Source organism: Natator depressus, chromosome 1 (genome assembly GCF_965152275.1).
Source record: "Natator depressus isolate rNatDep1 chromosome 1, rNatDep2.hap1, whole genome shotgun sequence".
Classification (NCBI taxonomy): domain Eukaryota; kingdom Metazoa; phylum Chordata; order Testudines; family Cheloniidae; genus Natator; species Natator depressus.
In genome coordinates this window covers 241,495,938-241,520,504 of record NC_134234.1, presented here as the reverse complement: position 1 = coordinate 241,520,504, position 24,567 = coordinate 241,495,938, and the positions used below count along the sequence as shown (strand labels likewise).

The following is a 24,567-nucleotide window of genomic DNA, read 5'->3' as shown; positions in this document are numbered from 1 at the left end:
AACTTCAAAGCAACTCGCTCACTCATGTCTTGCCACATGATTTATCTGACAACTTGCAACACGAGCTCCTTTTCTGGTTTTTAAAGAGCCACATGCTCATATTCCACTGAAATGCTACACTGGCGTGACTGGAAAAATAAGACGAACTAACAATGAATGTGAGATTATGCTCGGCCCCATGACAGCCAGAACCATTGTGCTGTGAAGAGTCAGCAAACAAACAAAGACCTCTAACCTGGATCTGAGGAGGAAAAGCCTGAAGACTATATAAGAGCCAGGTATTATTATTATTATTATTAATTATTATTATTAAATACAGCGCGTCATTTTCTCCCCTACGTGTGGGGGTGGGATGAAAGTTGTCCTAGCTTCATAGGGGCTATGACAATATACAACAGGTGAGACTCTTCACTATTCTGCCATGGGGAAGGGGTTTAACCAACCCTCCTCCCCTTATTCCATACAATGAGCAGGCAGCACGACCCTCCTAATGTGCAGATGTTCTGAGATCCACAGGGATATTCTGTAGCTCAGAGGGCACCAACAAAAAGAGCAATGGAATTTATGTGGTGGCCCAGTAGCACTATTTCCTGGCACCCCAGGCCAGATTAACCCATAGGCTAATAAAGCTATAGCCTTAGGCCCTCCTATTTTTAGGCCCTACTTTAGGCTCTCATTTTTAGGCCCTCCATTCCACACTGAAGTAACAGCTGAGCGACGGTAGCGGGGCCATCAGAAATTTTTTCTCATTAGATATTGCTTTGTACAAATTAATCTATCAAGATTGTGACTTCCATTTACGGTGGTTGTGATTTTGTCTTTGTGGGCCCGAGCAACATAGAACTTTGTACACAGTAGGCCTACACTGGACAATAGAAGCCATGTTGAAGAAAGGAGGATGGTAGAAATTGAAGGAGGCCAAAGACAGACGGCAAAGACAAGATGCAATACTGAAAAGTTCTCCTTTGCTCCTAACGTTTTTTCCTCCTGCTAAGTCTGGTGGTGAGGAAGTCCAGGCGAATACCAGCCCACGTGACCCTGTTGCGCCTGGGTCTGATGAAAAGGAGCAGCCTCCTGTGACTTCTCTAGCTGCAGTCTCACCCTGCTCCTCTCAAGACTTTCCCAGTGATAGTAAGACAAAAATATCCTTCTCCAACGATCCAGGCATGTAGGACGTGACTTCTCAAGATCTCATTGCATATTGGACTGAGAAGGGCCCAAAGAAATGCCAGAATCTAGATGCTGACTTGTCATTGACAAAGCAAGAGTACACCAATCAGAATTGTTACCTGACCAAGTCAATGTTTGAATATGTGAAGTCTAACAAACAGATTGGCAAGACAAATGTCTCATCTATTCGCCTTCTAAGAAGAAAGTGTACTGTTTTTATTGCAGCCTGTTTTCTCATACCAAAAAGTGGGGAATGTTCTGCAAAGGCTTCAATGATTGGAAGAATACTGCATACATTATGAATCATGCAATGAGTGAGCAGCATACATCGTCAGCAGCTACCATGCCCGAAAGAAAGTTAGTGGCAGAATTGATACACAAATGGAAAATCAGTTTTTGGAAGCTCGTGCTTATTGGAAGAATGTTCTCAGATGCGTCGTTGAAACCATAGTTTTTCTTGCTGAGCGTGGTCTGCCATTCCGTGGCTCAGATGAGACTGTTGGATGGAAACACAATGGCAATTATCTTGGCATTCTAGAGCTAATCTCTAAGTTCGACCCTTTCTTAGCTAAGCACATCAATGAAGATGCAAATTATGGAAAAGGCCATACATCATATCTATCAAAGACTATTTGTGATTAATTCATTGCACTGCTGGCAAAGACACTATCAGTGATTATAGATGAGATCAAAGATGTGGGATATTTTTCAGTGTCTGTCGACTCAACACCGAATGTATCACATGTAGATCAGCTGACTGTCATCTTGCGTTATGGGCTACCCAGCGGACCAGTTGAGTGTTTCATGACCTTCATAAACATCACCAGCTACACAGGGGAGAAACTTGTCTCGTACCTACTCAATTTCCTTACCAGAAATGGGATTGACATCAGCCTTTGTTGTGGCCAAAGCTATGACAATGCAAGTAATATGAGTGGCAAATATTCAGGGATGCAGGCAAAGATAAAAGAGCACAGTGCTTTGGTTGATTACATACCATGTGCTGCTCACTCACTCAGCCTTGTTGGCCAATCTGCCGTGGATCGTTGTGTTGAACCAGTTTCTTTTTTTGGATTTGTCCAAGAATTGTACAATCTTTTTTCTCTGCATCAACCAGTCGTTGGATGATTCTTAGAGATTCACGACCAAAGGGATGCCCAGTGCCCAAATCACTCTCAGGGACACAGTGGAGTGCTAACGCTGAAGCTGCAAATGCAGTTGTTCTGGGATACCCCAACATCCTTGAAGCACTAGAGAGCATCAAGGAAGATGAATCTCAAAAATCAGCAACAAGAAAAGATGCGAAGATCCTGAGTGATGCAATGCACCCTTTGGAAACTGCTATTTTGTGTGAGGTCTGGAATGATATACTTCAGCCATTCAGCAGGTGCAGTCTACGCTTGCAAAGTGCTCAAATTGACCTTTCCACTGCAGTAAACCTAATGAGGAGTCTTGGAACTGTTTTTCAACGAATGCAGGATAGTTTTGATGTGTATGAAATTCAGGGGGCTGCAAAGACTGCTAACCATGAGTAAGAGTCAGCCAAACGCCGCAAAAGACAGAAGACATGCGACGATGCAGCTTCCCACTCATTCAGTGACAAGGAGGCCTTCAGAGCTAATACCTTCATCACAATCATTGACAAACTGAAGAGTTCATTAGGACATTGGATCGAGGCTTACGAAAATATTGACAAAACTGTACTATAGTGTACTGACAAATTTTTTGCCTAACATTTCAAGTTCCGAAGTCAGTGAAGGTATCAGACGTCTGTGTCAGAAGGACCCAGACGATCTCCCTGTCGATTTTACTCAAGAATTTCTTCAATTTGTTGAATTCGCATCACTCTCAGATTTAGAGAGAAAAGATGATGAAAGCAAATTGTATTTGGATGTACTGAGTTATCACTGAAACCAATGTGATAGAATGTTTCTGAAATGTTGAAACTGCATTACGGCTGTATTTGTCATTAATGATCACTAACTGTAGTGGAGAAATGTTCCTTGTGTCTTCTAACCAGGGTCAAAAATGTCCTCCGATCCACCATGACTCAAGAGCATCTCAGTGCTTTGTCCCTCTTGAGCATTGAGAATGAAATCATCAGGTCTTTGAATTACAATGACATCATTCACGACTTTGCAACTGCTAAAGCTGGGTGGGGGGGGGGGATTGTTTGAAGAATTGAGCGTAGTTAGAGTAGAACAAACTTGTTAATTTTACATAAATAAATAAATATGTAAATATGTTTGTCGATAAATGTTTTATGACTTCATAATTGTTCTTGCAATATGTAATTCATACTTAGGCCCTTCCCTCCCATTAGCGTCAGGCCCCTCACAACCTTAATCCAGCCCTGCTGACACCCTTTCCTCTATGGCAGCCTTGCTCTCTCTCAGATGAACCCATAACCTATATATGGAAGGGGGGGTCATAGAAAAGGAGGAGCATGCAGCAGAACCCTGCTTGGATCTGAAGTAATGCAAGTAGAGAGGGTGATTGTGCCCAGAATATTTTTAAGTACCTTGATTCCAATTCAGTGTTTCTCAGATTGCCTGTAATATTGATGTTCGCTTTAGAAGTTCAGAAAACAGTTAGGGCTTAAATGCTAGCCCAGCGTGGAAATAGATTGCCTTAGTGCTGGAGACAGTTGTCTGCAAGGCTAGGTTAATAAGGTATCTCAGGTTATATTGGGAAGGGTACTCTGAAACTTTGTCATCAGAGAGCTCAGATGTTGTGGGAAACAGACATTGTTGAAAGAGCATACAATTGCGGAAGCAGCATTTCCCCCCCACGCACTGTCCATTTTTCACTTTTTCAGATTATGCAATTCATTACTGAAGTTCTCAGGTCAGCAAAACAGCAAATCGTTGTTAAATCCGCTGGTGAAATGCCAGAGCATTAATTAATGTTGCTAACCAAATGGTTAGGTAGCAAAGGCACCATTTGATAACAAACCATGGAGATGAGATTAACTACAGTACCTAATTGACTTACTGTTTTTAGCAGCACTTTAATTGTGTTGAAGGTCCATCTAATCACCTCTCATAACTTAGCTGTGAGACTCATATTGTTTCCAACTTAAAAAAGCCTCTGATTTTTGCTTTCTTGCAGACAAAAATAAATAAAATGATAAAAATTTAAAGTATTAAAAACCCAACCCAACCCCAAATCAAACCTTTCCCTTTCAACTCAATGGGAGATGGCTGAAGGTTGGCTGTTTGCAGTAATGACTCATGACTTCTTAGGTAGGAGAAGATACTTCTGGGTGATATAAGAACATTAACAGCCCCTGGGAATCAGAGACAGCATCTGCATTTTGACAGCATACTGTCAGAAACAAAATATGGCACACAGTTTGTAAATGAGTGCAACACTGTCAGATAAATATAAAATAATCCTGTCTGTGTACATTCCCACCCCCTTATTTAGGATTTTAGAACCAGTCTGGATATAGGTTAGGCCTTGTCTACACTCAAAGGTTGCACCAGCAGAATTCTACCCTTTTCAGTGGACACAGATGTGCTTCCATGAGCATGTTTTGTCTCCTCCTGGAATAACCCTGAGTTATTGTGAACTAAGTATTCCCCTCTTGAAGTGACACTAAATGATGTGATTAAATACCTTGCAATATTTTTGTGGAAAATGCAAAACTTTCCCACACATCCAAATTCAGCCCTGGTGTAAACACATGCTACTCCATTGAAGTCAACAGATTTAACAGCCAACAGTTATTCTACATACAGCAGCTGCACAGACTTCATAGTCATCAGCAGATAGTACTTGGGACCTTCTATTCCAGAGCCACAGGCTTCTATCACTTGAGCTGAAGGAGAATCTGTGTTAGGCGTACTTGTACTAGGTCTTACAAACCCCTTTGGCTGCAGCCACTAGAGAGCAATACTATCACAAGCAAATCTGGTATCCGATGCAGCATGGGGTGATAGTACATGTTTACTCTAGTGGTCACTGTGCACTGTACCTGGACAGGGCTTGGCCTCCTGGCCAGTAGATTGCCCAGAAGGGGTCGCCATAGGGCCACAAGTCAGCTCTTTCCTGCCAGAATCTGCAGCGAGGCGTCAGAAGTCGCAGTCGTATCTCTGGTGTGAGGTGCCCACTGCTACTGACTTCAGTGTTCTCCTCCAGAAATGCTCTCATCTCAGGATCCAGGAAGCTTCCTGGAGTCCTGTGATAGCAGCATCTCCATACCAAAGAGGTGCTTCTGTTACTGCTCCTTGAAGCTTTTGTGAGGACATCCCTACTGACAAAGCCTATAAACCACTTCAAGTAGCAGAATACCATGCCTCCCCTTTGGTAAAATCCTTCCTGATCTGAATTCAAAGCAGCTGCACAGCGAAGGTTGATCTTGTAAGTGTGTGAGGAGACGTGTTTGAAACCAACTCGGAAGCGGTCTCGTTTTGTAGCAATGGATGGCAATTCCTGAAAGCAAGAGCAACGTATTAATGATAAAATATATATTTCAAGGTTAACGACCATCAATGCTGCAAGAGGCGGCAGCTGGATGGGAGTTGCTATATGTGGATGAAAGATCTCAAGTTTGTCAGGCTCATATTTCCCCATGTCACAGGTCTACAATGTAGTTCCAGAAAAGGCAAATCCTACACAGGGGTGGAGAACTTAGAGGATAGTGGGGTGGGTTTTTTTGGATGGAAAGCAACAGTTCATGTGACAGCTCATTACTCTAGTTCTGTTATGGCAGGAGGAGACAAAGTCAACCCAATGGGCCAAACCATGACTCCACTAAAGTCCATGGCAAAACTCTTATTGACTTCAGTGGCCCTAAGGAAACATAAACATGCACTGAGCATAAATTACACCACATACTGTTACTACTGGGCTTGCCGTTTAGATGGACTTGATTTCTAATTTCAACTTTAGACCTTGGATGGCAACTGGTACTGGCATAGCTATGTCAGGCAGGGGTGTGAAGGTATAATCTCTGACCGACAGAGCTGTGCCGGCAAAAGTCCCTAGTGTAGACGCAGTTCTACCAATAAAACTGTGGTTTTGCCACCATAGCTTATTTTACTTGGAGGGGGCAAGTGGAGGGGGCTGTGTCCAGTATAGTATGCTAGAGTAGCTATACTGGCAGTGTGCTCTTAGCATAGACCTGGTCTAAGGCTCGGCTACTAATCTCACATTCTGCAGCAGGTATTCCCATAGGGAAGGCGAGAGAGTGAACATGAAATGGCACCTTTGCTACAAAACCCTGAAAAGGTTTGGGGAAGGGTATTACTTTGAATTGTGCTCTACTACAGTGTCTTTGGATAGTTAAAATAAAATCCATGACAGGGGTGGTGGCGTTCAAGGGAATGAGCCATTAAAGTCATCAAATCAGGGAACTGCATATGGGGAAGTGTCTCAAACACTTCCAAGGACATACAATGTCAGTGGTTGAATTGACAGATTTGAAGATTAAATACACACAGTTTTTAGCGTCTGCCTCCCTACTCCCCACAGATAAACACAGCAGGATGTTCACACCTATTGCTTTTCAGTGAATGTTCAATCTATGCAATTATGCACAGGCATGGCAGAGAGCCCACGTTGTTGTTATATGTGGCATGAACTTTAAAGTGGCTATAGAAATGCTAATGAAAGGTCCAATGGCTGCTCTGAATTTTGTTAAGATATTTATAGTGCAGTACTTAACTAATCTACTCTCCAGGGGTGAGTAAGAAGCATTCCCTGGCAAGTGGGGGGGCATTAAACCATCAATTTCTGGGGACTTTAAGCTTTCACTAAAACAAGAGCAGGTTCCAACCCATAGGGTTGTGGAGATAGCCATATGTGAGCTGAATGTAAACCACTGTAGTGCGGTCTGCAAAGGGAGGGCTTCAGCACCTGCGCTGAGGCTCGTAGCTTTACCAAGCAGCAGCAGAGTACAATGAACAACACTGGGCAGCTTCACTGCTGCCAATCAAAACACGGTGCGGTAGCAGCAACACTCTCATGACTCCAGTCAGTTTCACACTGCCCCCAAGTGGGACAGATATGAACTACTCATTGGGAGGAGGACCCTAAAAAAGAGGCTGTGGCCCCAATTCATTGATGCCCCACAACCACCTTACACCAGCTCTGCCAGCAAAAAGGGGCCAAAAAGCTGCCTTACTGTCCCCTATGGAATTTCCACAATGTAGAGGAAGTCCCTGGCAGGCGTAGAACAGGCATTAATTGACCCAAAATGTACACATAGGGCATGATTACCCATTTCTGCTACACCCAGAACGCTAACTGTGCCCAGGGATGCCACTGGAGTGCAAGACTGGGCCCTGAGTGCATCTTAATTCATGCCTTAAGCTTTTTTAACCTCCGGTCAAAATCAAATCAGGACACTAAGGAGAGCAATGACTACGCTATTATCACTTAGCTCACACCTCTGCTGAAAATTCTTGCTGCCTTTGAAGTAGATGGAAATATAAAGTCTTTCTTACCTCTAATTTTTTTTCCAGGTGTAGGAACAACGCACCTTATTTTCCATTCAAGAAAGAGCTCTATTATTGAATCTCCTGTGGATTTCCATGTAAATGTTGCTTAAAATCTTGCACTGAGTGGGCTGTCAAACTGTGGGAACAATCTGAATGAGCGAGACATTTAAAATCTCTTAATTTTAAAACCATCAGTGTAACACAGGCCAAAAGTTTAATCATTAAAGGGACATTGTTAACTTAAAACCCAGACTCCTAAAATATGTTATACACACAGTATTGCAACTTACAGCTCATATTATTACAAGTGGGATGACCTGGTAACTATAGGCTAGTTAGTCTGACATCAACACCAGGCAAAATAATGGGAAAGCTGATCCAGTATACAACCGATAAAGAATTAAAGGACAGGAATATAATCAGCACCAGTTAACATGGTTTTATGGAAAATAGGTCTTATCAAATTAACTGATTTTATTTTTTAAGAAGATTATGTCTGGATGATAAAGGTAACTATATAGGTATAATATACTTATACTTTTGTATAGCATTTGCTTAGTACTGCATGACATTCTGATTAAGAAAGAGCACTAAACAATATCCACAGAGCACACACTAAAGGAATTAAGCACTGGCTAACTGACAATTCTCAAAAAGTAATTGTCAATGGGGAATCATTATGGAATGGGATGTTGCTAGTGAGGTTTCATAGGAATCGGTAGTAGGCCCAATGCTATTCAACACTTTGCTCGATGATCTGGAATTAAATATAAAATCACTGCTGATAAAATTTGCAGATGACACAAAAATTAGTGGAGCACTAAATGATGACAACATGACAATTATACAGAGCCATCTGGATCACTTGATAACCTGGGATAAAATATGCTTTAATACAGTCAGATGCAAAGTTATGCATCTAGGAACAAGGAATGCCAGCAATGCCTACAGAATGGGGGACTGTGTCCTGGAAAGCAGTAACTCTGAAAAGGATCATTGTAGGCTAGTAGTGGACAAGCCACTGAACATGAATGAGAAGCTGTGGTTAAAAACAGCTAATGCAATCCTTGCATGTATACATAGGGGAGTGCCAGTATTGCCAACCCCAAATCGTCAAATATGAGTCAGGCTCACCAAAAATCATGAGATTGGCTTTAAAATAATGAAAATATTTTTTAAAAATAAAAATGTAAAAATAATACATTTGATGTTCTTTTTATTTGCCTTCTGCTTTTTGAGCCTTTAGGATGCAGTGTACTAGGGTCACATTTTGAAGCTTTCTCCATAGCCACGAGGACTAGAAACGTCCTTTTTCTTTAAAAATGAAGGCTGAAATCATCACATATCCACCTGAATCCAGAAGCTGGGGCTTTAAGGAAAACAATTATCATGAGACCCATGACAAAATCATGGGAATTGGCAACACTGGCCACTACTGAGATATAGGGAGGTAATTTTACCTCGGTATAGACAAGGAAGTAGTCAGAAGTAGGAACGTGATTTTACTTCTGAATACAGCATAAGTAAGACACATACTGTGTACATGTCCAGTGTTCACATTTAAAAAAGAAGGTAACAAAATTGAAGAAGATTCCAAAAAGAGCTGCAAAAATGATTTGGGGGCTAGAGACTTAAATATCCCAACCCGTTAAGAAGATCAAAAAGAAGATTGAGAAGTGAGTTGATTACTGTGTATAAATACCTTCATGGGGAGAAAATACCAGGTACCAAAGGGCTCTTTAAATCAAGCGGAGAAAGACATAACAAGAACCCATGGCTGGAAGCTGAAGCCAGGCAGATTCAAATGAGAAATTAGACACAAATTTTGAATAGTGTGTGTGATTAATCACTGGAACTAACTACCAATGGAAGTGGTGTATCCTCCATATCTTGATGTCTTCAGACCAAGACTGGATGCCCTTTTGGAAGATATTCTTTAGTCAAACATAACTTAAGCTTGAGACAGACACAAGTTATTGGGCTCAGGATAAGGGTAGCTGGGTGAGAGTTAATGGCTCATATGCTGGAGGTCAGACTACATGACAATATGGTCCCTTCCGGCTCTAAATTCTATGAATCTAGGAAGCTGAGAGACATTACACAACTATGTGAAATTCTGGGTCTGTGTTGTACAGATGGTCAGACTCACTAGATGATCTAATGGTCACTTCTGTCCTTAAAATCTTCGAATCTATCAAAAAGAGAGGACTTTTTTTTTTCTTCAGTTGGTTTGTACAGTGCATTTGACAGCACTTTGTTTTATGGTCAATTTCATGATTTCCCGTTTAGTCAGTTTTCCGAGTTGTATGGGTTTCTCCTACAGCAACAGGAGAGGGAAAAAAATCTGTTTTTAAATATAAGAAATGTGAGTGTAAAACCACATATGCTGACAGAAGGACTCAAATAGCACGACCTTTTTTTTAATAGATTAGATTTCAAATTAATTGTGTTCTTCGGATAAAATTAATCCAAAAATAAGGGATTCTTAAAACTGCCTTAAAATTAATCCAAAAGATTGAGACTTGCCAGGTCTGTATCACTGACCATGTACCTCTCTTCCCAGCCTCTCTTAAAAGACTCACGGCTTCGAGAGCAGCGAGCCTGCTGCTCAGCAGAGCTTTGTACAGTCTTCTAACAGTTCCACCCCTGTCTTCGTGGGCCAGGGGAGCAGGGACTGAGCTAGTAAAAGCAGTCCTCCTTAGGAAACACTGTGCTAACGCTAGTGCAGAAAAGATTTTAACTTTTAACGTTTTTTAAAAGCCTACCTTTGTTATTACTGTGACAGTTTAAACCTGGAGTCCGTCTGCCCAGTGAATCTGTCCTTCTCCATTTTGTTGTTGTTGTTGTTTTTTTGCAACTTGTGTTGTTGCTGTGGTTAGCAAATAGCATTTGCCTGGCTTTCTGTTTCCTGTTTCACGTGCACCAGCACGGTGAGATCATCAGGCTCGTGCTCTGCTCTGGAAGCCACGTGCATGATTTTCCCCTTACATCCCTTAAAGGGGGCAGTGTTTGATATAGTAGAACTGCTGCTGGATCTGCCTTGAGATGTCTGTGTAAAGGAAAAATCCTGCAATGGCAGGGAGACAGATCAGACAGGCCTCTTGCCATCTCTAAAGTTCTGTGATTCTTGGTGAGGTTAGATTGGGATTATATATAGGAATAGTCTGTCTAAAAATTGCATTTTTTAAAAAAGCCAGATGTTCTTCCTGATGTGAAAGAGAGCAACTGAGATTACAAAATCAGTAATAAGAAAAGGAGTACTTGTGGCACCTTAGAGACTAACAAATTTATTTGAGCATAAGCTTTCGTGAGCTACAGCTCACTTCATCGGATGCATGCAGTGGAAAATACAGTGGGGAGATTTTATATACACAGAGAACATGAAACAATGGGTGTTACCATACAGACTGTCACAAGAGTGATCGGGTAAGGTGAGCTATTACCAGCAGGAGAGCCGGGGGGGGGGGGGGAGGAGGGCGGGGGGGGGACCTTTTGTAGTGATAATCAAGGTGGGCCATTTCCAGCAGTTGACAAGAACGTGTGAGGAACAGTGGGGGGGAGGGAATAAACATGGGGAAATAGTTTTACTTTGTGTAATGACCCATCCACTCCCAGTCTCTATTCAAGCCTAAGTTAATTGTATCCAGTTTGCAAATTAATTCCAATTCAGCAGTCTCTCACTGGAGTCTGGTTTTGAAGTTTCTTTGTTGAACAAGCGTTCTTACAACGACAATACCCACCTGCTGAAGTGAAGAAACAGATTGACAGAGCCAGAAGAGTACCCAGAAGTTACCTACTACAGGACAGGCCCAACAAAGAAAATAACAGAACGCCACTAGCCATCACTTTTAGCCCCCAACTAAAACCTCTCCAATGCATCATTAAGGATCTAAAATCTATCCTGAAGGACGACCCATCGCTCTCACAGATCTTGGGAGACAGGCCAGTCCTTGCTTACAGACAGCCCCCCAACCTGAAGCAAATACTCACCAGCAACCACACACCACATAACAAAAACACTAACCCAGGAACCTATCCTTGAAACAAAGCCCGTTGCCAACTGTGTCAACATATCTCTTCAGGGGACACCATTATAGGGCCTAATCGCATCAGCCACACTATCAGAGGCTCGTTCACCTGCACATCTACCAGTGTGATATATGCCATCATGTGCCAGCAATGCCTCTCTGCCATGTACATTGGCCAAACTGGACAGTATCTATGTAAAAGAATAAATGGACACGAATCAGACGTCAAGAATTATACCATTCAAACCAGTCGGAGAACACTTCAATCTGTTTGGTCACTCGATTACAGACCTAAAAGTGGCAATTCTTAAAAAAAAACAAACCAAAAAAACAAACCAAAAAAAAAATTTCAAAACCAGACTCCAATGAGAGACTGCTGAATTGCAATTAATTTGCAAACTGGATACAATTAACTCAGGCTTGAATAAAGACTGGGAGTGGGTGGGTCATTACACAAAGTAAAACTATTTCCCCACGTTTATTCTCCCACCCCACTGTTCCTCACACGTTCTTGTCAACTGCTGGAAATGGCCCACCTTGATTATCACTACAAAAGGTCCCCCCCCTCGCCTCCCCAGCTCTCCTGCTGGTAATAGCTCACCTTATCTGATCACTCTTGTTATAGTCTGTATGGTAACACCCATTGTTTCATGTTCTCTGGGTATATAAAATCTCCCCACTGTATTTTCCACTGCATGCATCCGATGAAGTGAGCTGTAGCTCATGAAAGCTTATGCTCAAATAAATTGGTTAGTCTCTAATGTGCCACAAGTACTCCTTTTCTTTTTGCGGATACAGACTAACATGGCTGCTACTCTGAAACCTGTCAAAATCAGAAACAATCCTTGCAGTCTAATTTACTTTTCACTCTTTGTGTTTCGCTCAACCAGGACAGTGAACGTAAACTAGTCAGTTTCATTTTCGCGTCCTCATGTCCTAGCACAATGGTGCAATGTCTAGGGTACCCATCTTTTGTTGTTTTTTTGAGACTGAAAATCTTATAATTCAATGGCCCTTCATACTTACTGATAACAAGCATTTCCCACACCAGTGTTCTAATTGGTTTTTAGTTCTGCATTTGAAAGTAAAGAACAAAATGAAACAAAAATAATTAGTGTGATCCAATTTATAGTTGATATGTTCCTGTAGGGAAAAAAACATCAATTATTAGTTATCTGTTATTTGGAAGAAATTCAGTATGTTAGATAAAAACAAAGATAGAATTTGGTAACTGAAAACCATATTATTTTGAGATTGTTTTGCTATGTGAATATTGGCTTCTAAGAAGTAAAGCGCTAAACCTCCGATCCTGCACTCACTACAACAGAACTACTCACAGGGTGAAAACCTGGCCTCATCAAAGTTAATGGGGGTTTTGCCATTGACTTAAGGGGGGGGGCGAGGATTTCAACCACAGTGCATCAAATTAAGCATGTGGATAAATTTTTACAAGATCAGGGCCTGAATCTTCAATGGCTGATACAGGCTTTAACCACACTAATGTCATTGCGTGTAATAGGAGTTATCCATCTAAATTCCATCAAAGTGGAGTGGAAAGTGTAACCTAAATTAATGCATATGAAATATCATTGTTTCAGGATATTGTATTTATTTTTGCTACTATTACTATGTTCTTGTGTTTTATAAGATATCTATATTCATAAAACTCAAACTCATCAGCACCAAATTCAGTAAAATATAGTATCATTTTCTTAAAAATCTGACCATCTGTCATACAGATGTGAGATGAAACTTCTAACTTAAAAAAAAAAAAAAAGATTTTGTAAAAACTCTTGCAAACTGGGGTAAACTAACCCTAAATTTAAAAATGTAAATAAAAGAAAACCAGATGGGAAATGGATTTACACCTTGTACCTATTTTTAACAATAGTGAAGTTTAGTTGTTTTTTTTTTCTTTACTCACTCATAGAGCCTCTGTGAAATAAAGTTAACTCAGTCTAGATCAGGGTTTCCCAGCCTTAATGTAACAGCAGCCCCTTTCAAAGGGATTTACTGGGACCATTCCCTCCCCTTGCAAACAGATACTGTATCTGTCCCTCAAGCAAATTTATAGTATGCTTCCCCATTTTCCACTGAATGCATCCGATGAAGTGAGCTGTAGCTCACGAAAGCTTATGCTCTAATAAATTTGTTAGTCTCTAAGGTGCCACAAGTACTCCTTTTCTTTTTCCCTCTCACAGATTCCCCTCTGCTCTCAAACTCCGTCTCCTCCACCTGTGTGTTTCCCTTCCCCACCTGTGTGTTTCTCTCCCAACGGATTTCCTCTGCCCCAACACCAATTTCTCCTAAAATCCCCTCATCTGTCTTCTCCTGAGATCTGCTCTGTCCTCCCCAATCTCTCTCCCAGCACTGCCTTTGCGCTTTGAGACTGGGAAGAGGGTGGTGTCAGGAATCAGGGTCTGCAGCAGAGCCAGTCTCCAGGCATCCTAATAGGCACAGCTGGCTTGCAGTAGGCTGCCTGATTGGCTACACCCCCTGACTGCTTGGAAGAGTCAGCAGATCAGCTTTTCAGCCCAGTAGCAAGCTGGCAGCTGCTCATAGCATTTACCCATGTCTGTGATCTTGCCTGTGTGACTAGCCCTGCTTCACTCCAGGTAACCTTGCTCTAACTCCTGATTTCTTACTCCAGTTCTGACTCTAGGCTCCCATTCCTGGCTACTGACTCCTGCTCTACCCACAAGGCCCAACTGCCCACATCTCAGTTACTAACAGGCAGCAGGCCTCCTCTCTTCCTTCCCCAGTCAGTCCAGCCATGTGGTGGAGCGGCAGCTTCCATTTACCAATCCCCTCCTGTGCAACCCTAGGGTGAAAGTTGGACTCTTGTCTCTTGTTCCCCCTGCTGGCTGAATTTGGTGCTGCCTCCTTGTGTGGCTGATCAGCAACCCCCCCAGAGGAGAATGGAAGGAGTGGTGGTGCTGCAGCACATCAGGGCTCACTTGAGGCTGTGACCTGCCTTTTTCTACCTCCCTTCACACATGTGCATGCCTCGTGAAGCTCCCTGGTGATATGCTTTGGGAGTCTCAACTGACAGCCTGGGATAGCTCAGTGGTTTGAGCATTGGCTTGCTAAACCCAGGGTTGTGAGTTCAATCCTTGAGGCGGTCATTTAGGGATCAGGGCAAAAATTGGGGATTGGTCCTGCTTTGAGCAGGGGGTTGGACTAGATGACCTCCTGAGGTCCCTTCCAACCCTGATATTCTATGATACTATGATAAACTGATTTCAGAGTAACAGCCGTGTTAGTCTGTATTCGCAAAAAGAAAAGGAGTACTTGTGGCACCTTAGAGACTAACCAATTTATTTGAGCATGAGCTTTCGTGAGCTGCTCACGAAAGCTCATGCTCAGATAAATTGGTTAGTCTCTAAGGTGCCACAAGCACTCTTTATCATAAACTGAGTTGCTGAGTACAAAAGCACAAGTCTCTTGTTCTAGAATCCTTCTGACACTCAGTATGACATTTAGCAAACAGCCTTTTAAAGGGAGTCTTGCTTGTCCTCTGAAGTGACAACTATAAATCCCAAAGTTTTTAAAAGTAAGGCTGGTAATCGCACAATGTCCTAAACCTAGATCTGCCCCAATCTCTTAGGTTATGAGGCCATCTAGTGATCAGTTGGTTTAGTACAATTAAAGTGTCCTCTGATGTCAAAGCTTCTTACAGAGCTAGGAGTTTCATTTAAACATGGATGATCCTTTTGGATATTTTGGCAGAATGTGGCATGTCCTTACTGCACCTCACCTCTGTCTACTGTGCAGTGAAGCACAAAATGAGCAATTTACGATTGAGGCACTTCACTGTGGATGTACTTGTACAGGCAGATTTCATCTTGCAGGTCTGTTACTAGACGTGGCAAGTTAAAAGATCCAACATTCACATTAAAGCAAGGGGATTAGCTACTCACGAGATATGATCTAAAAATTCCTAAAAGCATCCTTATAAGGAATAATGCATTCCTACACGATACTATTCATTTTACAGCTGAAATGAAACTGCGGCATTTTGCGTCCAAACTGTTGAAGATGCTGCCTGACAATGCAGAAAGAAATTTGACAAGGAGGTCTTGCCCATTTGCTTAAACAACAAGAATAAAACAAAAAGAATGAGACAACTTCTCAGGTACAATCATCCTAAACTTCTGACATGAGGCCGCTAAGCTTCTATTTGAACCTTGGTGAAATGTTTTAACATCTAACACGCACGCTTCAATAACACATTGTGGGAATTCAAAAATTCTTCCACAGTCACCATCATCTCTGTGATTGGTTGACTGAGGAAAAAGAGGATTGATGACACAGCTTCACAATACTGTCCAGAACTCCCAGAAAGACTGTGTCTCTACATTTATAAATTTAGGCTTCTGATGTGATATAAATAAAACATCAAACACTCTAGCACATAATTTTTAAAAAATATATAAAAATCATAAACTAACCAGCTGATGATCTCCAATAAAACTTCCCTAACGCATAAACATCATCCCCTATTAAATCTGTCCCACTCCAAAAGATCAAATAAACTGATTAGACTGTCAGGTCATGCTGAAAGACATTAGTCCTGAGTTATTTGGGACCAAGATAAGGAGCAGGTTTCAAAACTGATAGGCCCTCATTATCAGCCCCTTCTCACTTAAACTGAGATTTCATCTTGAGGGTCTCTGCTGATCACAGCTGACACTGTATTTGTATTCAACTAATGTAACTATGCTGAAATTTGCACTAAGGATGAGGAGGACTTTGAGCAAAACATAGCACAAACTTTGTACACCAAGGGACGGTACCAAGAGACACTAAATTTACAAAAGCAATTGAAGGCGGTTTCAGAGGGATTTGTTGGATTACTGCCTGATGAGGAAATCTAGCTCAAGCTAATTAACAACAAAGAAATGGAACCACCATAAGGATGGAATAGTTCATTCCTTCTCTTTTAGAATTTAAAACTGAAGTTCCAGTTTTGTATCTCAAAGCTATGTTTGCAAAGAAGGTTATCACAGTTTATTGCATCAAAATAGTAAAAAATGATGGGAGTAAAATCACAGGGGTCAGGAAATTTGAATTCAGAATGTTGCCAATTTTTAACAGACTTGCACTCTCATCCAGACAGCTCTGAATAAGTCGATTGCGTTTTTAGCATATTAGGATCAGTTCAAACTTCATAGTTGTTTAGATGCTAAAAAAGCCGTAAATTTGCAAAACTATACTGGTAGCTAAAGGCAAATACAAAAGATCAGGGGGTAGACTAGGACTAGAGTCTTATGTTTTCTTTCATTTTACTTACAAAATTGCAAATTCCACACTTTAGACAATGTGTCTTTCTGTGTTTTTGAGGAATTAATATACTGACATAGTGAACCACACAACACGATTCATTTAATTTGTGTTTCATTTCACAAAAGCTTTGTGTGTTGTCAGTATGCTTCATACCCCCCTCCCCCAAGAAAATAACAAATGAGTTCTAAAAAGTAAAGGAGTCCTTGTGGCACCTTAGAGACTAACAAATTTATTTGAGCATAAACTTTCATGAGCTACAGCTCACTTCATCGGATGCATTCAGTGGAAAAGACAGTGGGGAGATTTATATACACAGAGAACATGAAACAATGGGTGTTATCATACACACTGTAATGAGAGTGATCACTTAAGGTGAGCTATTACCAGCAGGAGAGCTCCTTTTGTAGTGATAATCAAGGTGGGCCATTTCCAACAGTTGACAAGAGCGTCTGAGGAACAGTGTGGGGGGGAGGGAATAAACATGGGGAAATAGTTTTACTTTGTGTAATGACCCATCCACTCCCAGTCTCTATTCAAGCCTAAGTTAATTGTATCCAGTTTGCAAATTAATTCCAATTCAGCAGTCTCTCATTGGAGTCTGTTTTTTCTAGTAGATTATGAACATTTGCCTGAAAGTCTGAAGCAGCAGGGAGGGAGGGAACTTTTAGGATATGACTACACTGCTAAAAAACCCCACCTGTGGCAGTGTCTCAGAGCCCAGCTCTCTTGGGGTTAGTGGCTCAGTGCTAAAAATAGCTGTGTACATGTTCCAGATCAGGTCTCAGAAGCCTGGTAGCGGGTGGGTTTCAGAACCCAAGCTCCAGCCCAAATGGGAATGTCTACATGGCTATTTTTAGCACTGTAGCGTGAATCCCACCAGCCCAGCTCTGTAGAACTAGGCTTGGAGATACTTCCGTGGCGTTGTTTTTTGCAGTGTAGCTGTACCCTCAGTGGGCACTAGCAGGGTCTACATCGGCCAATTAGTGCACAACATGTTGCTGTGCATAAGAATTTACCTGTAGTGATCATTCCTGCACCAGGTAGACCAGCTCTAAGGCACTGAGGAGCCTACATCTCACTTACAGTCAATGATATTTAGGCTCTTAAGCACTGAAGTCACTTTTTAAAATGGAACTTAGGTTCCTAAATCCCATAGGGGCTTTAGACCATTTTATTCACAGTCCCATTGAAACTCGTGGCAACTCGCCGGCATGATTTTTGCCTCCCCTTGGGCTGACCATGGAGAGAAGAGACCACAGAAAATGATCAATCCAGGCAGCCAGCAAGCACATCCCTGGTCACCCAGACAAGGTGGGGCCTGTGTCCTTTAAAAGAGGCTGCAAAACATACTCCAACCACTCCTACATGAATTTCCTGCAGCTGTGGATTCAAAGTGCTCTCAGCTGCAGCATGGGGCTGTGGCTGTCAAGGAAGCAGCTGCAGACTGAGGCTTAGCCACTTCCATGCCACATAGCTACTTATACTACTATGCTGAGAGATTTCACTAGGAGAGTGAGCGCTAGGTTGCCATCTGGCTTCCCCTGAATGTACCTATCCTAGTTGTATGGATTTCCCAGTCAGTCCTCCACTGACTCCATCTTGGTCTCCTGGGTCATTTGCAAAGGGTCCCCTTCCATCAGGCTCAGACTGGATGCAGGGGTGAAAGTAATTTAAAGGACTTACTGGTACGCAGGATCGGGGTCCTGAGCAAAGGGGCGGGGCCTCAACCTGAAGAGGCAGGGCCTTTAAATCCCAGGGCCCTTTTAAATTGCCGGCCTGGGGAAGCTGCCCCCTGCCAGTACGGTCGGTTGTATACCGGCTTTTGCTGGTACACCATACCGGACCAGCTTACTTTCACCTCTGACTGGATGCCTATGCATCCAGGAGTTGCAGGGACATTTAGTGTCACAGCAGTCTGCAGAAAGCAGCTGGTTGGGTGAATGGAGAAGCTGCAACTCCCCCCGCCCTCACCAGATGAACACCAGTGCCCTAAACAAAGCAGCTCCAGCTGGAGCAGCAACAGATGAAGTGGAGGGGGGCTCTGGAGCTGGGCCAGGGAACGGGGGAGAAGAGCCTGGGGAAAGAAGGAGGCCTTGCAGCTCAAACTGAGTGACAGGAGGTGGCTAGTGCAACGGCTTCTGTGTAAATAGTACAGTACAATGCTGTGGCTGCAGCCACACCAATGCTTCAGCGGCATGATCTGTCCACACTGCTTCTACAAGGGGAGCTGTGCCCCTTAGGAGGCCCCTGAGGAAGGGAGAGCCTCTGCAACTTGGTGAAAGTTGGGTCTCCACGGGAAAGGAACATCTCACTGACATTGGAGCACCTCCAACTTGGCCTCCAGCCGTGGACTTGCCACCTGGCTTCCAGTTTACATCTGGCTGAAATGTTGTGAAATTTAGCCATAAAAACTTCACTATCTTTCAATCTCCTCTACTCCATGGTCTGTCACCAAGGGGTGCTCACACGGAGCACAGCCTGGCACTAACTATCCACAGACTATAGGTTCCCTGGGCCACATATGAATGGGGCCACAAACTGGCCTATACCAGCACCTTGTCTGCAAGAACAGGCCACAACCACAAAGGATCCATATTCAGTGGTATACCTGTCAATGAGCCTGTAGTAAGGAATGCTTTCTAGGCCTTTGTGTTACAGATTTCCAGGCATAGCTTGTGCTTAGCAAGTTTTAAAATATTGTTGATTCTGTCTCCCATTTCCAGGCAGAACAGTTACCTCCAGCTGGCTCAGGAGGCAGAACGGAGCCTGAAGCAGTGTGGAAGACTCCATACACATCTTTGTGCAAAAGGGTTCATAGGGTTTGGGTTCAGCCTTATTAGCCCGTTTCAATGATGCACATGTCCCATATCCAAGCTAATAGGAAGTGCTTTTCAGACTGCTGAAAGCTGATGTTCACCTAGAGGACATCTGACCTAAGCATCATATCTTATGTATGTGCCTCAAATGTTCCAGAAACTGTCATCCCAGAAGAAACCCTCCAGTTCAAGTATGGATATGTAGTCACAGTATTGTTTTCTGGACATAAAAACAAGCAACTGAAAGGAAGCAGGGCTCTCAGTGGAGGATTTGAATTCACACTCTACATCTTCCGATGTATGCACTGGGAATATTAGATGTTGCTGGTGCACCATGTGAGGTTGCACTGCATCCGTCCAGGCTACAATGAGTGTGCCTGTCAGTGAAAACCAGCAAGGAACTGGAATGAGCATCCCTTGAGAAGGATGCAGTGGGAGTGTCTCAACGGCTGTACTGGTATGCTCAAGCCTTCTTCCCTAGCAAGTACAGCCACATGCCAGAAATCCAGTGGCTGCTGGGAAATGAAGCTATTTGCATTTGAGCATGGGTGGAAGGTTCTGGGCCATAAGAACATTATGTTAGAGTATCTCAAGCTCTTTCATCCCAAAGGCATGCATTTGTCAAAGACTGGTTTGGACTTGTTCAACCTCAACCTTCATTCGTGGTTTAAGGAATTCTTAGCAATTGGTTTGGGAGAGGATGCACTAGCTGTCTCCTGCTGGGTGTAAACCTTGCAGATTGGCCTGCTTGGGCTACACTACAAAGTCATAGGCTTGGTCTACACTACAAAGTTAGGTCAATGTAAGTTGCCTTGTTTTGACCTATGCCTGCATATGTCTAAACTTAAATTTGTCTCCAGCCAATACAAGAGTCCTGTTACAGCAACACGGGAAAACCCTCTCCCTGAACAGCGTAGAGCCATGGTCAACTTACTTTGGTCTACACAGTGTAAATGTAGACACTGCATGACCTATGTTGACCCTAAGAGTTCTTCAGCCATTGTCCCACAATGCCCCAGTCCCATGACAGTGACAGCTCTGCTCACAGTTTTAAACTCCAGTGCCTAGGGTCACAGTAACTAGAAGCCCCTCCCACCCCTACATGTTTTTGTAATGCCTTTTCCTGATTGCCCACCTTAGCAAGTACTCCTAGTAGTTGAGCCTGGTTGTGTGCAACTGCCCAGCCAACTATGCTGGCTCCATGCACCAAACATGCTCCTGCCTGGAGCAGACAGAAAGTACTGGATCTCCTGAGCCTGTGGGGAAAAAGAGTCAGTGCAGGCACAGCTATAGACCAGCTGTAGAAACAAGGACATTTATGAGCAGATTGCACAGGGGATGCAGGAAATGGGGTACGACAGAGCTCAGCAGCAGTGCCACATGAAAGCAAAGGAATTTTGCCAGTGATATCACACGGCAAGAAAGGGCAACAAGAAATCTGGTGCTGAGCTGCAGACCTGCCGCTTTTACAGTGAACTGCACACCATACTTGGCGGCAACCCCACCAACACCCCACAGACAAGTGCGGATATCTACAAGGAGACCAAGACCGAGGCTCCTTGCTCTGAACAGTGAGGAAGAGGAGGAAGGGGGAAATGCAGTGGGGGACTCCAACTGTGTTACAAACCAGGAGCTGTTTGAAACTCTGCAGGAGTCTAGCGAGTCCATCGAGCATGGATGAAACTGCTGATGAAGGAGCTTGGTTAAGGAAAGGAGCTTAGTTATGTACATGCATTTTTCCTTACAAGGTTTTATTTGTTTTTCCTTCCTTCTTCCCCCTGGCATTTAAAGATGGTGCCTGGTCAATCCCCAAGTTTACAAGACAAAGGTATCAACCACACTGCTTTACTGGTATATTGTGAGAAACTAAAAAGTTAGGAAGTAAATTCAAAGCAAATTATTGACCCATAGTAGGGAAGTCCAGTTACATGATCTGCATCATTTTGATGTCCTGAGCTCAGGAAGAGGTAGAGTCAGCATCTGCTTTTCATTCCCTTGTTGGGCTAGGTGACGGAAGCAGAGGGGCATGTGGAGCACTTTGTTTATGTGAACAGGGATGTGCCTTTTATCCTCTTGAGACATCTCCATTCAACTTCCATGGAGATACTCCGCAATCCTCTCCTGAAGGTTTCTAGGGATGGCAGCCTCCTTTTTTAGGGTAGGACACTTTCCCATGCCACTCTGATGAGTTTGGCTGGCACCACTGCAGAAAATAGGCTAGCGGCATATGGGCCCAGGCAGCTTTGGTACACCAGTAGCAACTGGATGCTCTGTGCTTTTGTGACCCCCCAGGAGTGAGAGATCAGCCAAAATCACCTCTGCCTGTGAACAATAGTGCCAGTATTCACTGCTATTGCCCTATATTTGTAGCCATGGAATAGGGGCCAGAATTTTACAGCTTCATGCAACAGAAAACCCTACCTAATCCCACTAGGCTGTGTTTACCAGGGTTGGAGCTGGAGTGTGTTGCTGTGCCGAGGTGCTCCAAAGCTGAAGTGTCAATAAGCATTTCTTGTTTAAAGTATTTAAGGGAGTACAGGCAGGGAATTTTGTAACTTACTTTTCCCTTTCCGCTGTGACTATAAATCCAGTGATAAGTCTGTTTTTAACAGAAGCTTCTGGCATGGTGGCCTTGCAGAGGGCCCCCTCCACACCCACAGAATGCTTGTTCCTGATGAGGATGAGGGAGGAGAAGTTCTAGGAGTTCCTACAACCAGTGAGAAAAACAGAAAGGACAGGCGAAAGGCCTGAAAGTCCCAGCAGCACAGGAGGGGGAAATGCACCAGGACGTAATGGGTCCTCTTAGGCAGCACACTCAAATGTTGCAGACCCTGACTGACATACAGGTCCAAAAATCCTAGACTGCCCACCTGTTGAAGTCCTTGGAGAACTCCATGCTTGCTGCTCTCTATATCACCTACAGCATCACAGACTGCATCCTTCCCCTACCCTCCATGCTGCGGTGGGAGAGGGGCAACAAGGAAAACCAGAGCTTCACATACACGGACCTGTGAAAACCACAGATTGGTGTGTGTGTAGCCACAGACTACATTGGACTACCTTTTTGTTTACACAACTGGACATCAATATTTACTTACTTTTCAATAGGAACGTTAGAAGGTCATGACATTGTTATGTTAGAAGTTTGTATGACCTTGTACACGTTTCTTTGCACTTTGATTTTGTGCACTGAATTTTTGCTCTCAGATATCTTTATTAGTTCACAACAAATATTACAGAATGCATAGCAGCAGCCACGAAATCAAACGGTACTTATAAATGCATACCAAGTACCACAGACTTCATAGCATCAGGAAAACACCCAACCATCTTCATAAATGTAAAGCAAGTGACCCCACCCAATTCAGGGCAGGAGGCAAAGCCCCAGGCCCAGCAGTATTTATATTTTGCAGCAGGCGCAACAGAATAGATAGAGCAGGGAAAAAACCCAAAATACGTAATTTAAATTACACAAGGTAGACACTATCTCCAGACAGAATGACTCTGGAATATGCTTTTGTACAGTGAAGTGTTGTTAACATCGCTTACTCACTAGATTAGATCTCAGCGAGAAAAGCATCCCAATGGTTTTAGCTGCATATTGTGTACTGCATAATACATTTTGCACCTTCTGAGCCAAGAGCTGAAGCTTTCCTTGGTGCTGTCCAGATGGCCAATGTACAGCTTCATGAGAGAGTGGAGGAAGGGGTAGACTGAGTTTAGCATTTCCTCATCGCCAATTGTCATAAATATAAAGGGAAGGGTAACCACCTTTCTGTATACAATGCTATAAAATCCCTCCTGGCCAGAGGCAACATCCTGTTACCTGTGAAGGGTTAAGAAGCTCAGCTAACCTGGCTGGCACCTGACCCAAAGGACCAATAAGGGGACAAAATACTTTCAAATCTTTGTGAGGGGAAGGCTTTTGTTTGTGCTCTTTGTTTATGTGGTTGTTCTCTCTTGGGACTGACAGAGGCCAGACAGAAATCCATCTTCTCCAACCCATCCTAATCCAAGTCTCCAATATTGCAACCAGTATAGGTAAGCCAGGCAAGGCGGATTAGTTTATTTTTTGTTTTATGTGAATTTTCCCTGTGTTAAGAGGGAGGTTTATTCCTGTTTTCTGTAACTTTAAGGTTTTGCCCAGAGCGGAATCCTCTGTGCTTTGAATCTGAATACGCTGTGAAGTATTTTCCCTCCTGATTTTACAGAGATGATTTTTACCTTTCTTTTTTAAATAAAATCCTTCTTTTAAGAACCTGACTGATATTTCCATTGTTCCAAGATCCAGGGGTTTGGGTCTTTGATCATTTTGTAACCAATTGGTTAGGATATTATTCTCAAGCCTCCCCAGGAAAGGGGTGTGTAGGGCTTGGGGGGATATTTTTGGGGGGAAGACGTCTCCAAGTGGTCTCTTTCCCTGTTCTTTGTTTAAAACGCTTGGTGGTGGCAGCACACTGTTCAAGGACAAGGCAAAGGTTGTACCTTGGGGAAGTTTTTAACCTAAGCTGGTAAGAATAAGCTTAGGGGGGGTCTTTCATGCGGGTCCCCACATCTGTACCCTAGAGTTCAGAGTGGGGAAGGAACCATCATTCTGGCACCAATGATAATCTGCCTGTTGGGGAAGAATGTCCCTGCATACAGCAAGCGCTCATGATGAGTACATGCAGTGCTGATGCAGGCAGCCAAGTATGCACAAGCCCAAGTGATATGCAACTTTGGTGGCTATACGCTGCTGTAGCTTGTGTCAGCCAAAGTCTGTAGTACAGACACGGCCACAATCCCTTTTTTGAAGGTCTGAGCTCTAAAGCACTGACTATT

General features: G+C 43.1%; 1 protein-coding gene across 1 annotated transcript in view; it reads right to left on the bottom strand.

The window, feature by feature from the left end:
* Positions 1 to 24,567, bottom strand: part of ETFBKMT (electron transfer flavoprotein subunit beta lysine methyltransferase) — a 45,084-nt gene that overhangs the window by 6,805 nt on the left and 13,712 nt on the right. The window contains 4 exon segments of the mRNA XM_074949533.1: positions 5,150 to 5,538; positions 5,540 to 5,607; positions 10,382 to 10,514; positions 10,516 to 10,683. Coding sequence (XP_074805634.1) covers positions 5,150 to 5,538; positions 5,540 to 5,607; positions 10,382 to 10,514; positions 10,516 to 10,590 — 665 coding nt within the window. The 5' untranslated portion in view covers positions 10,591 to 10,683.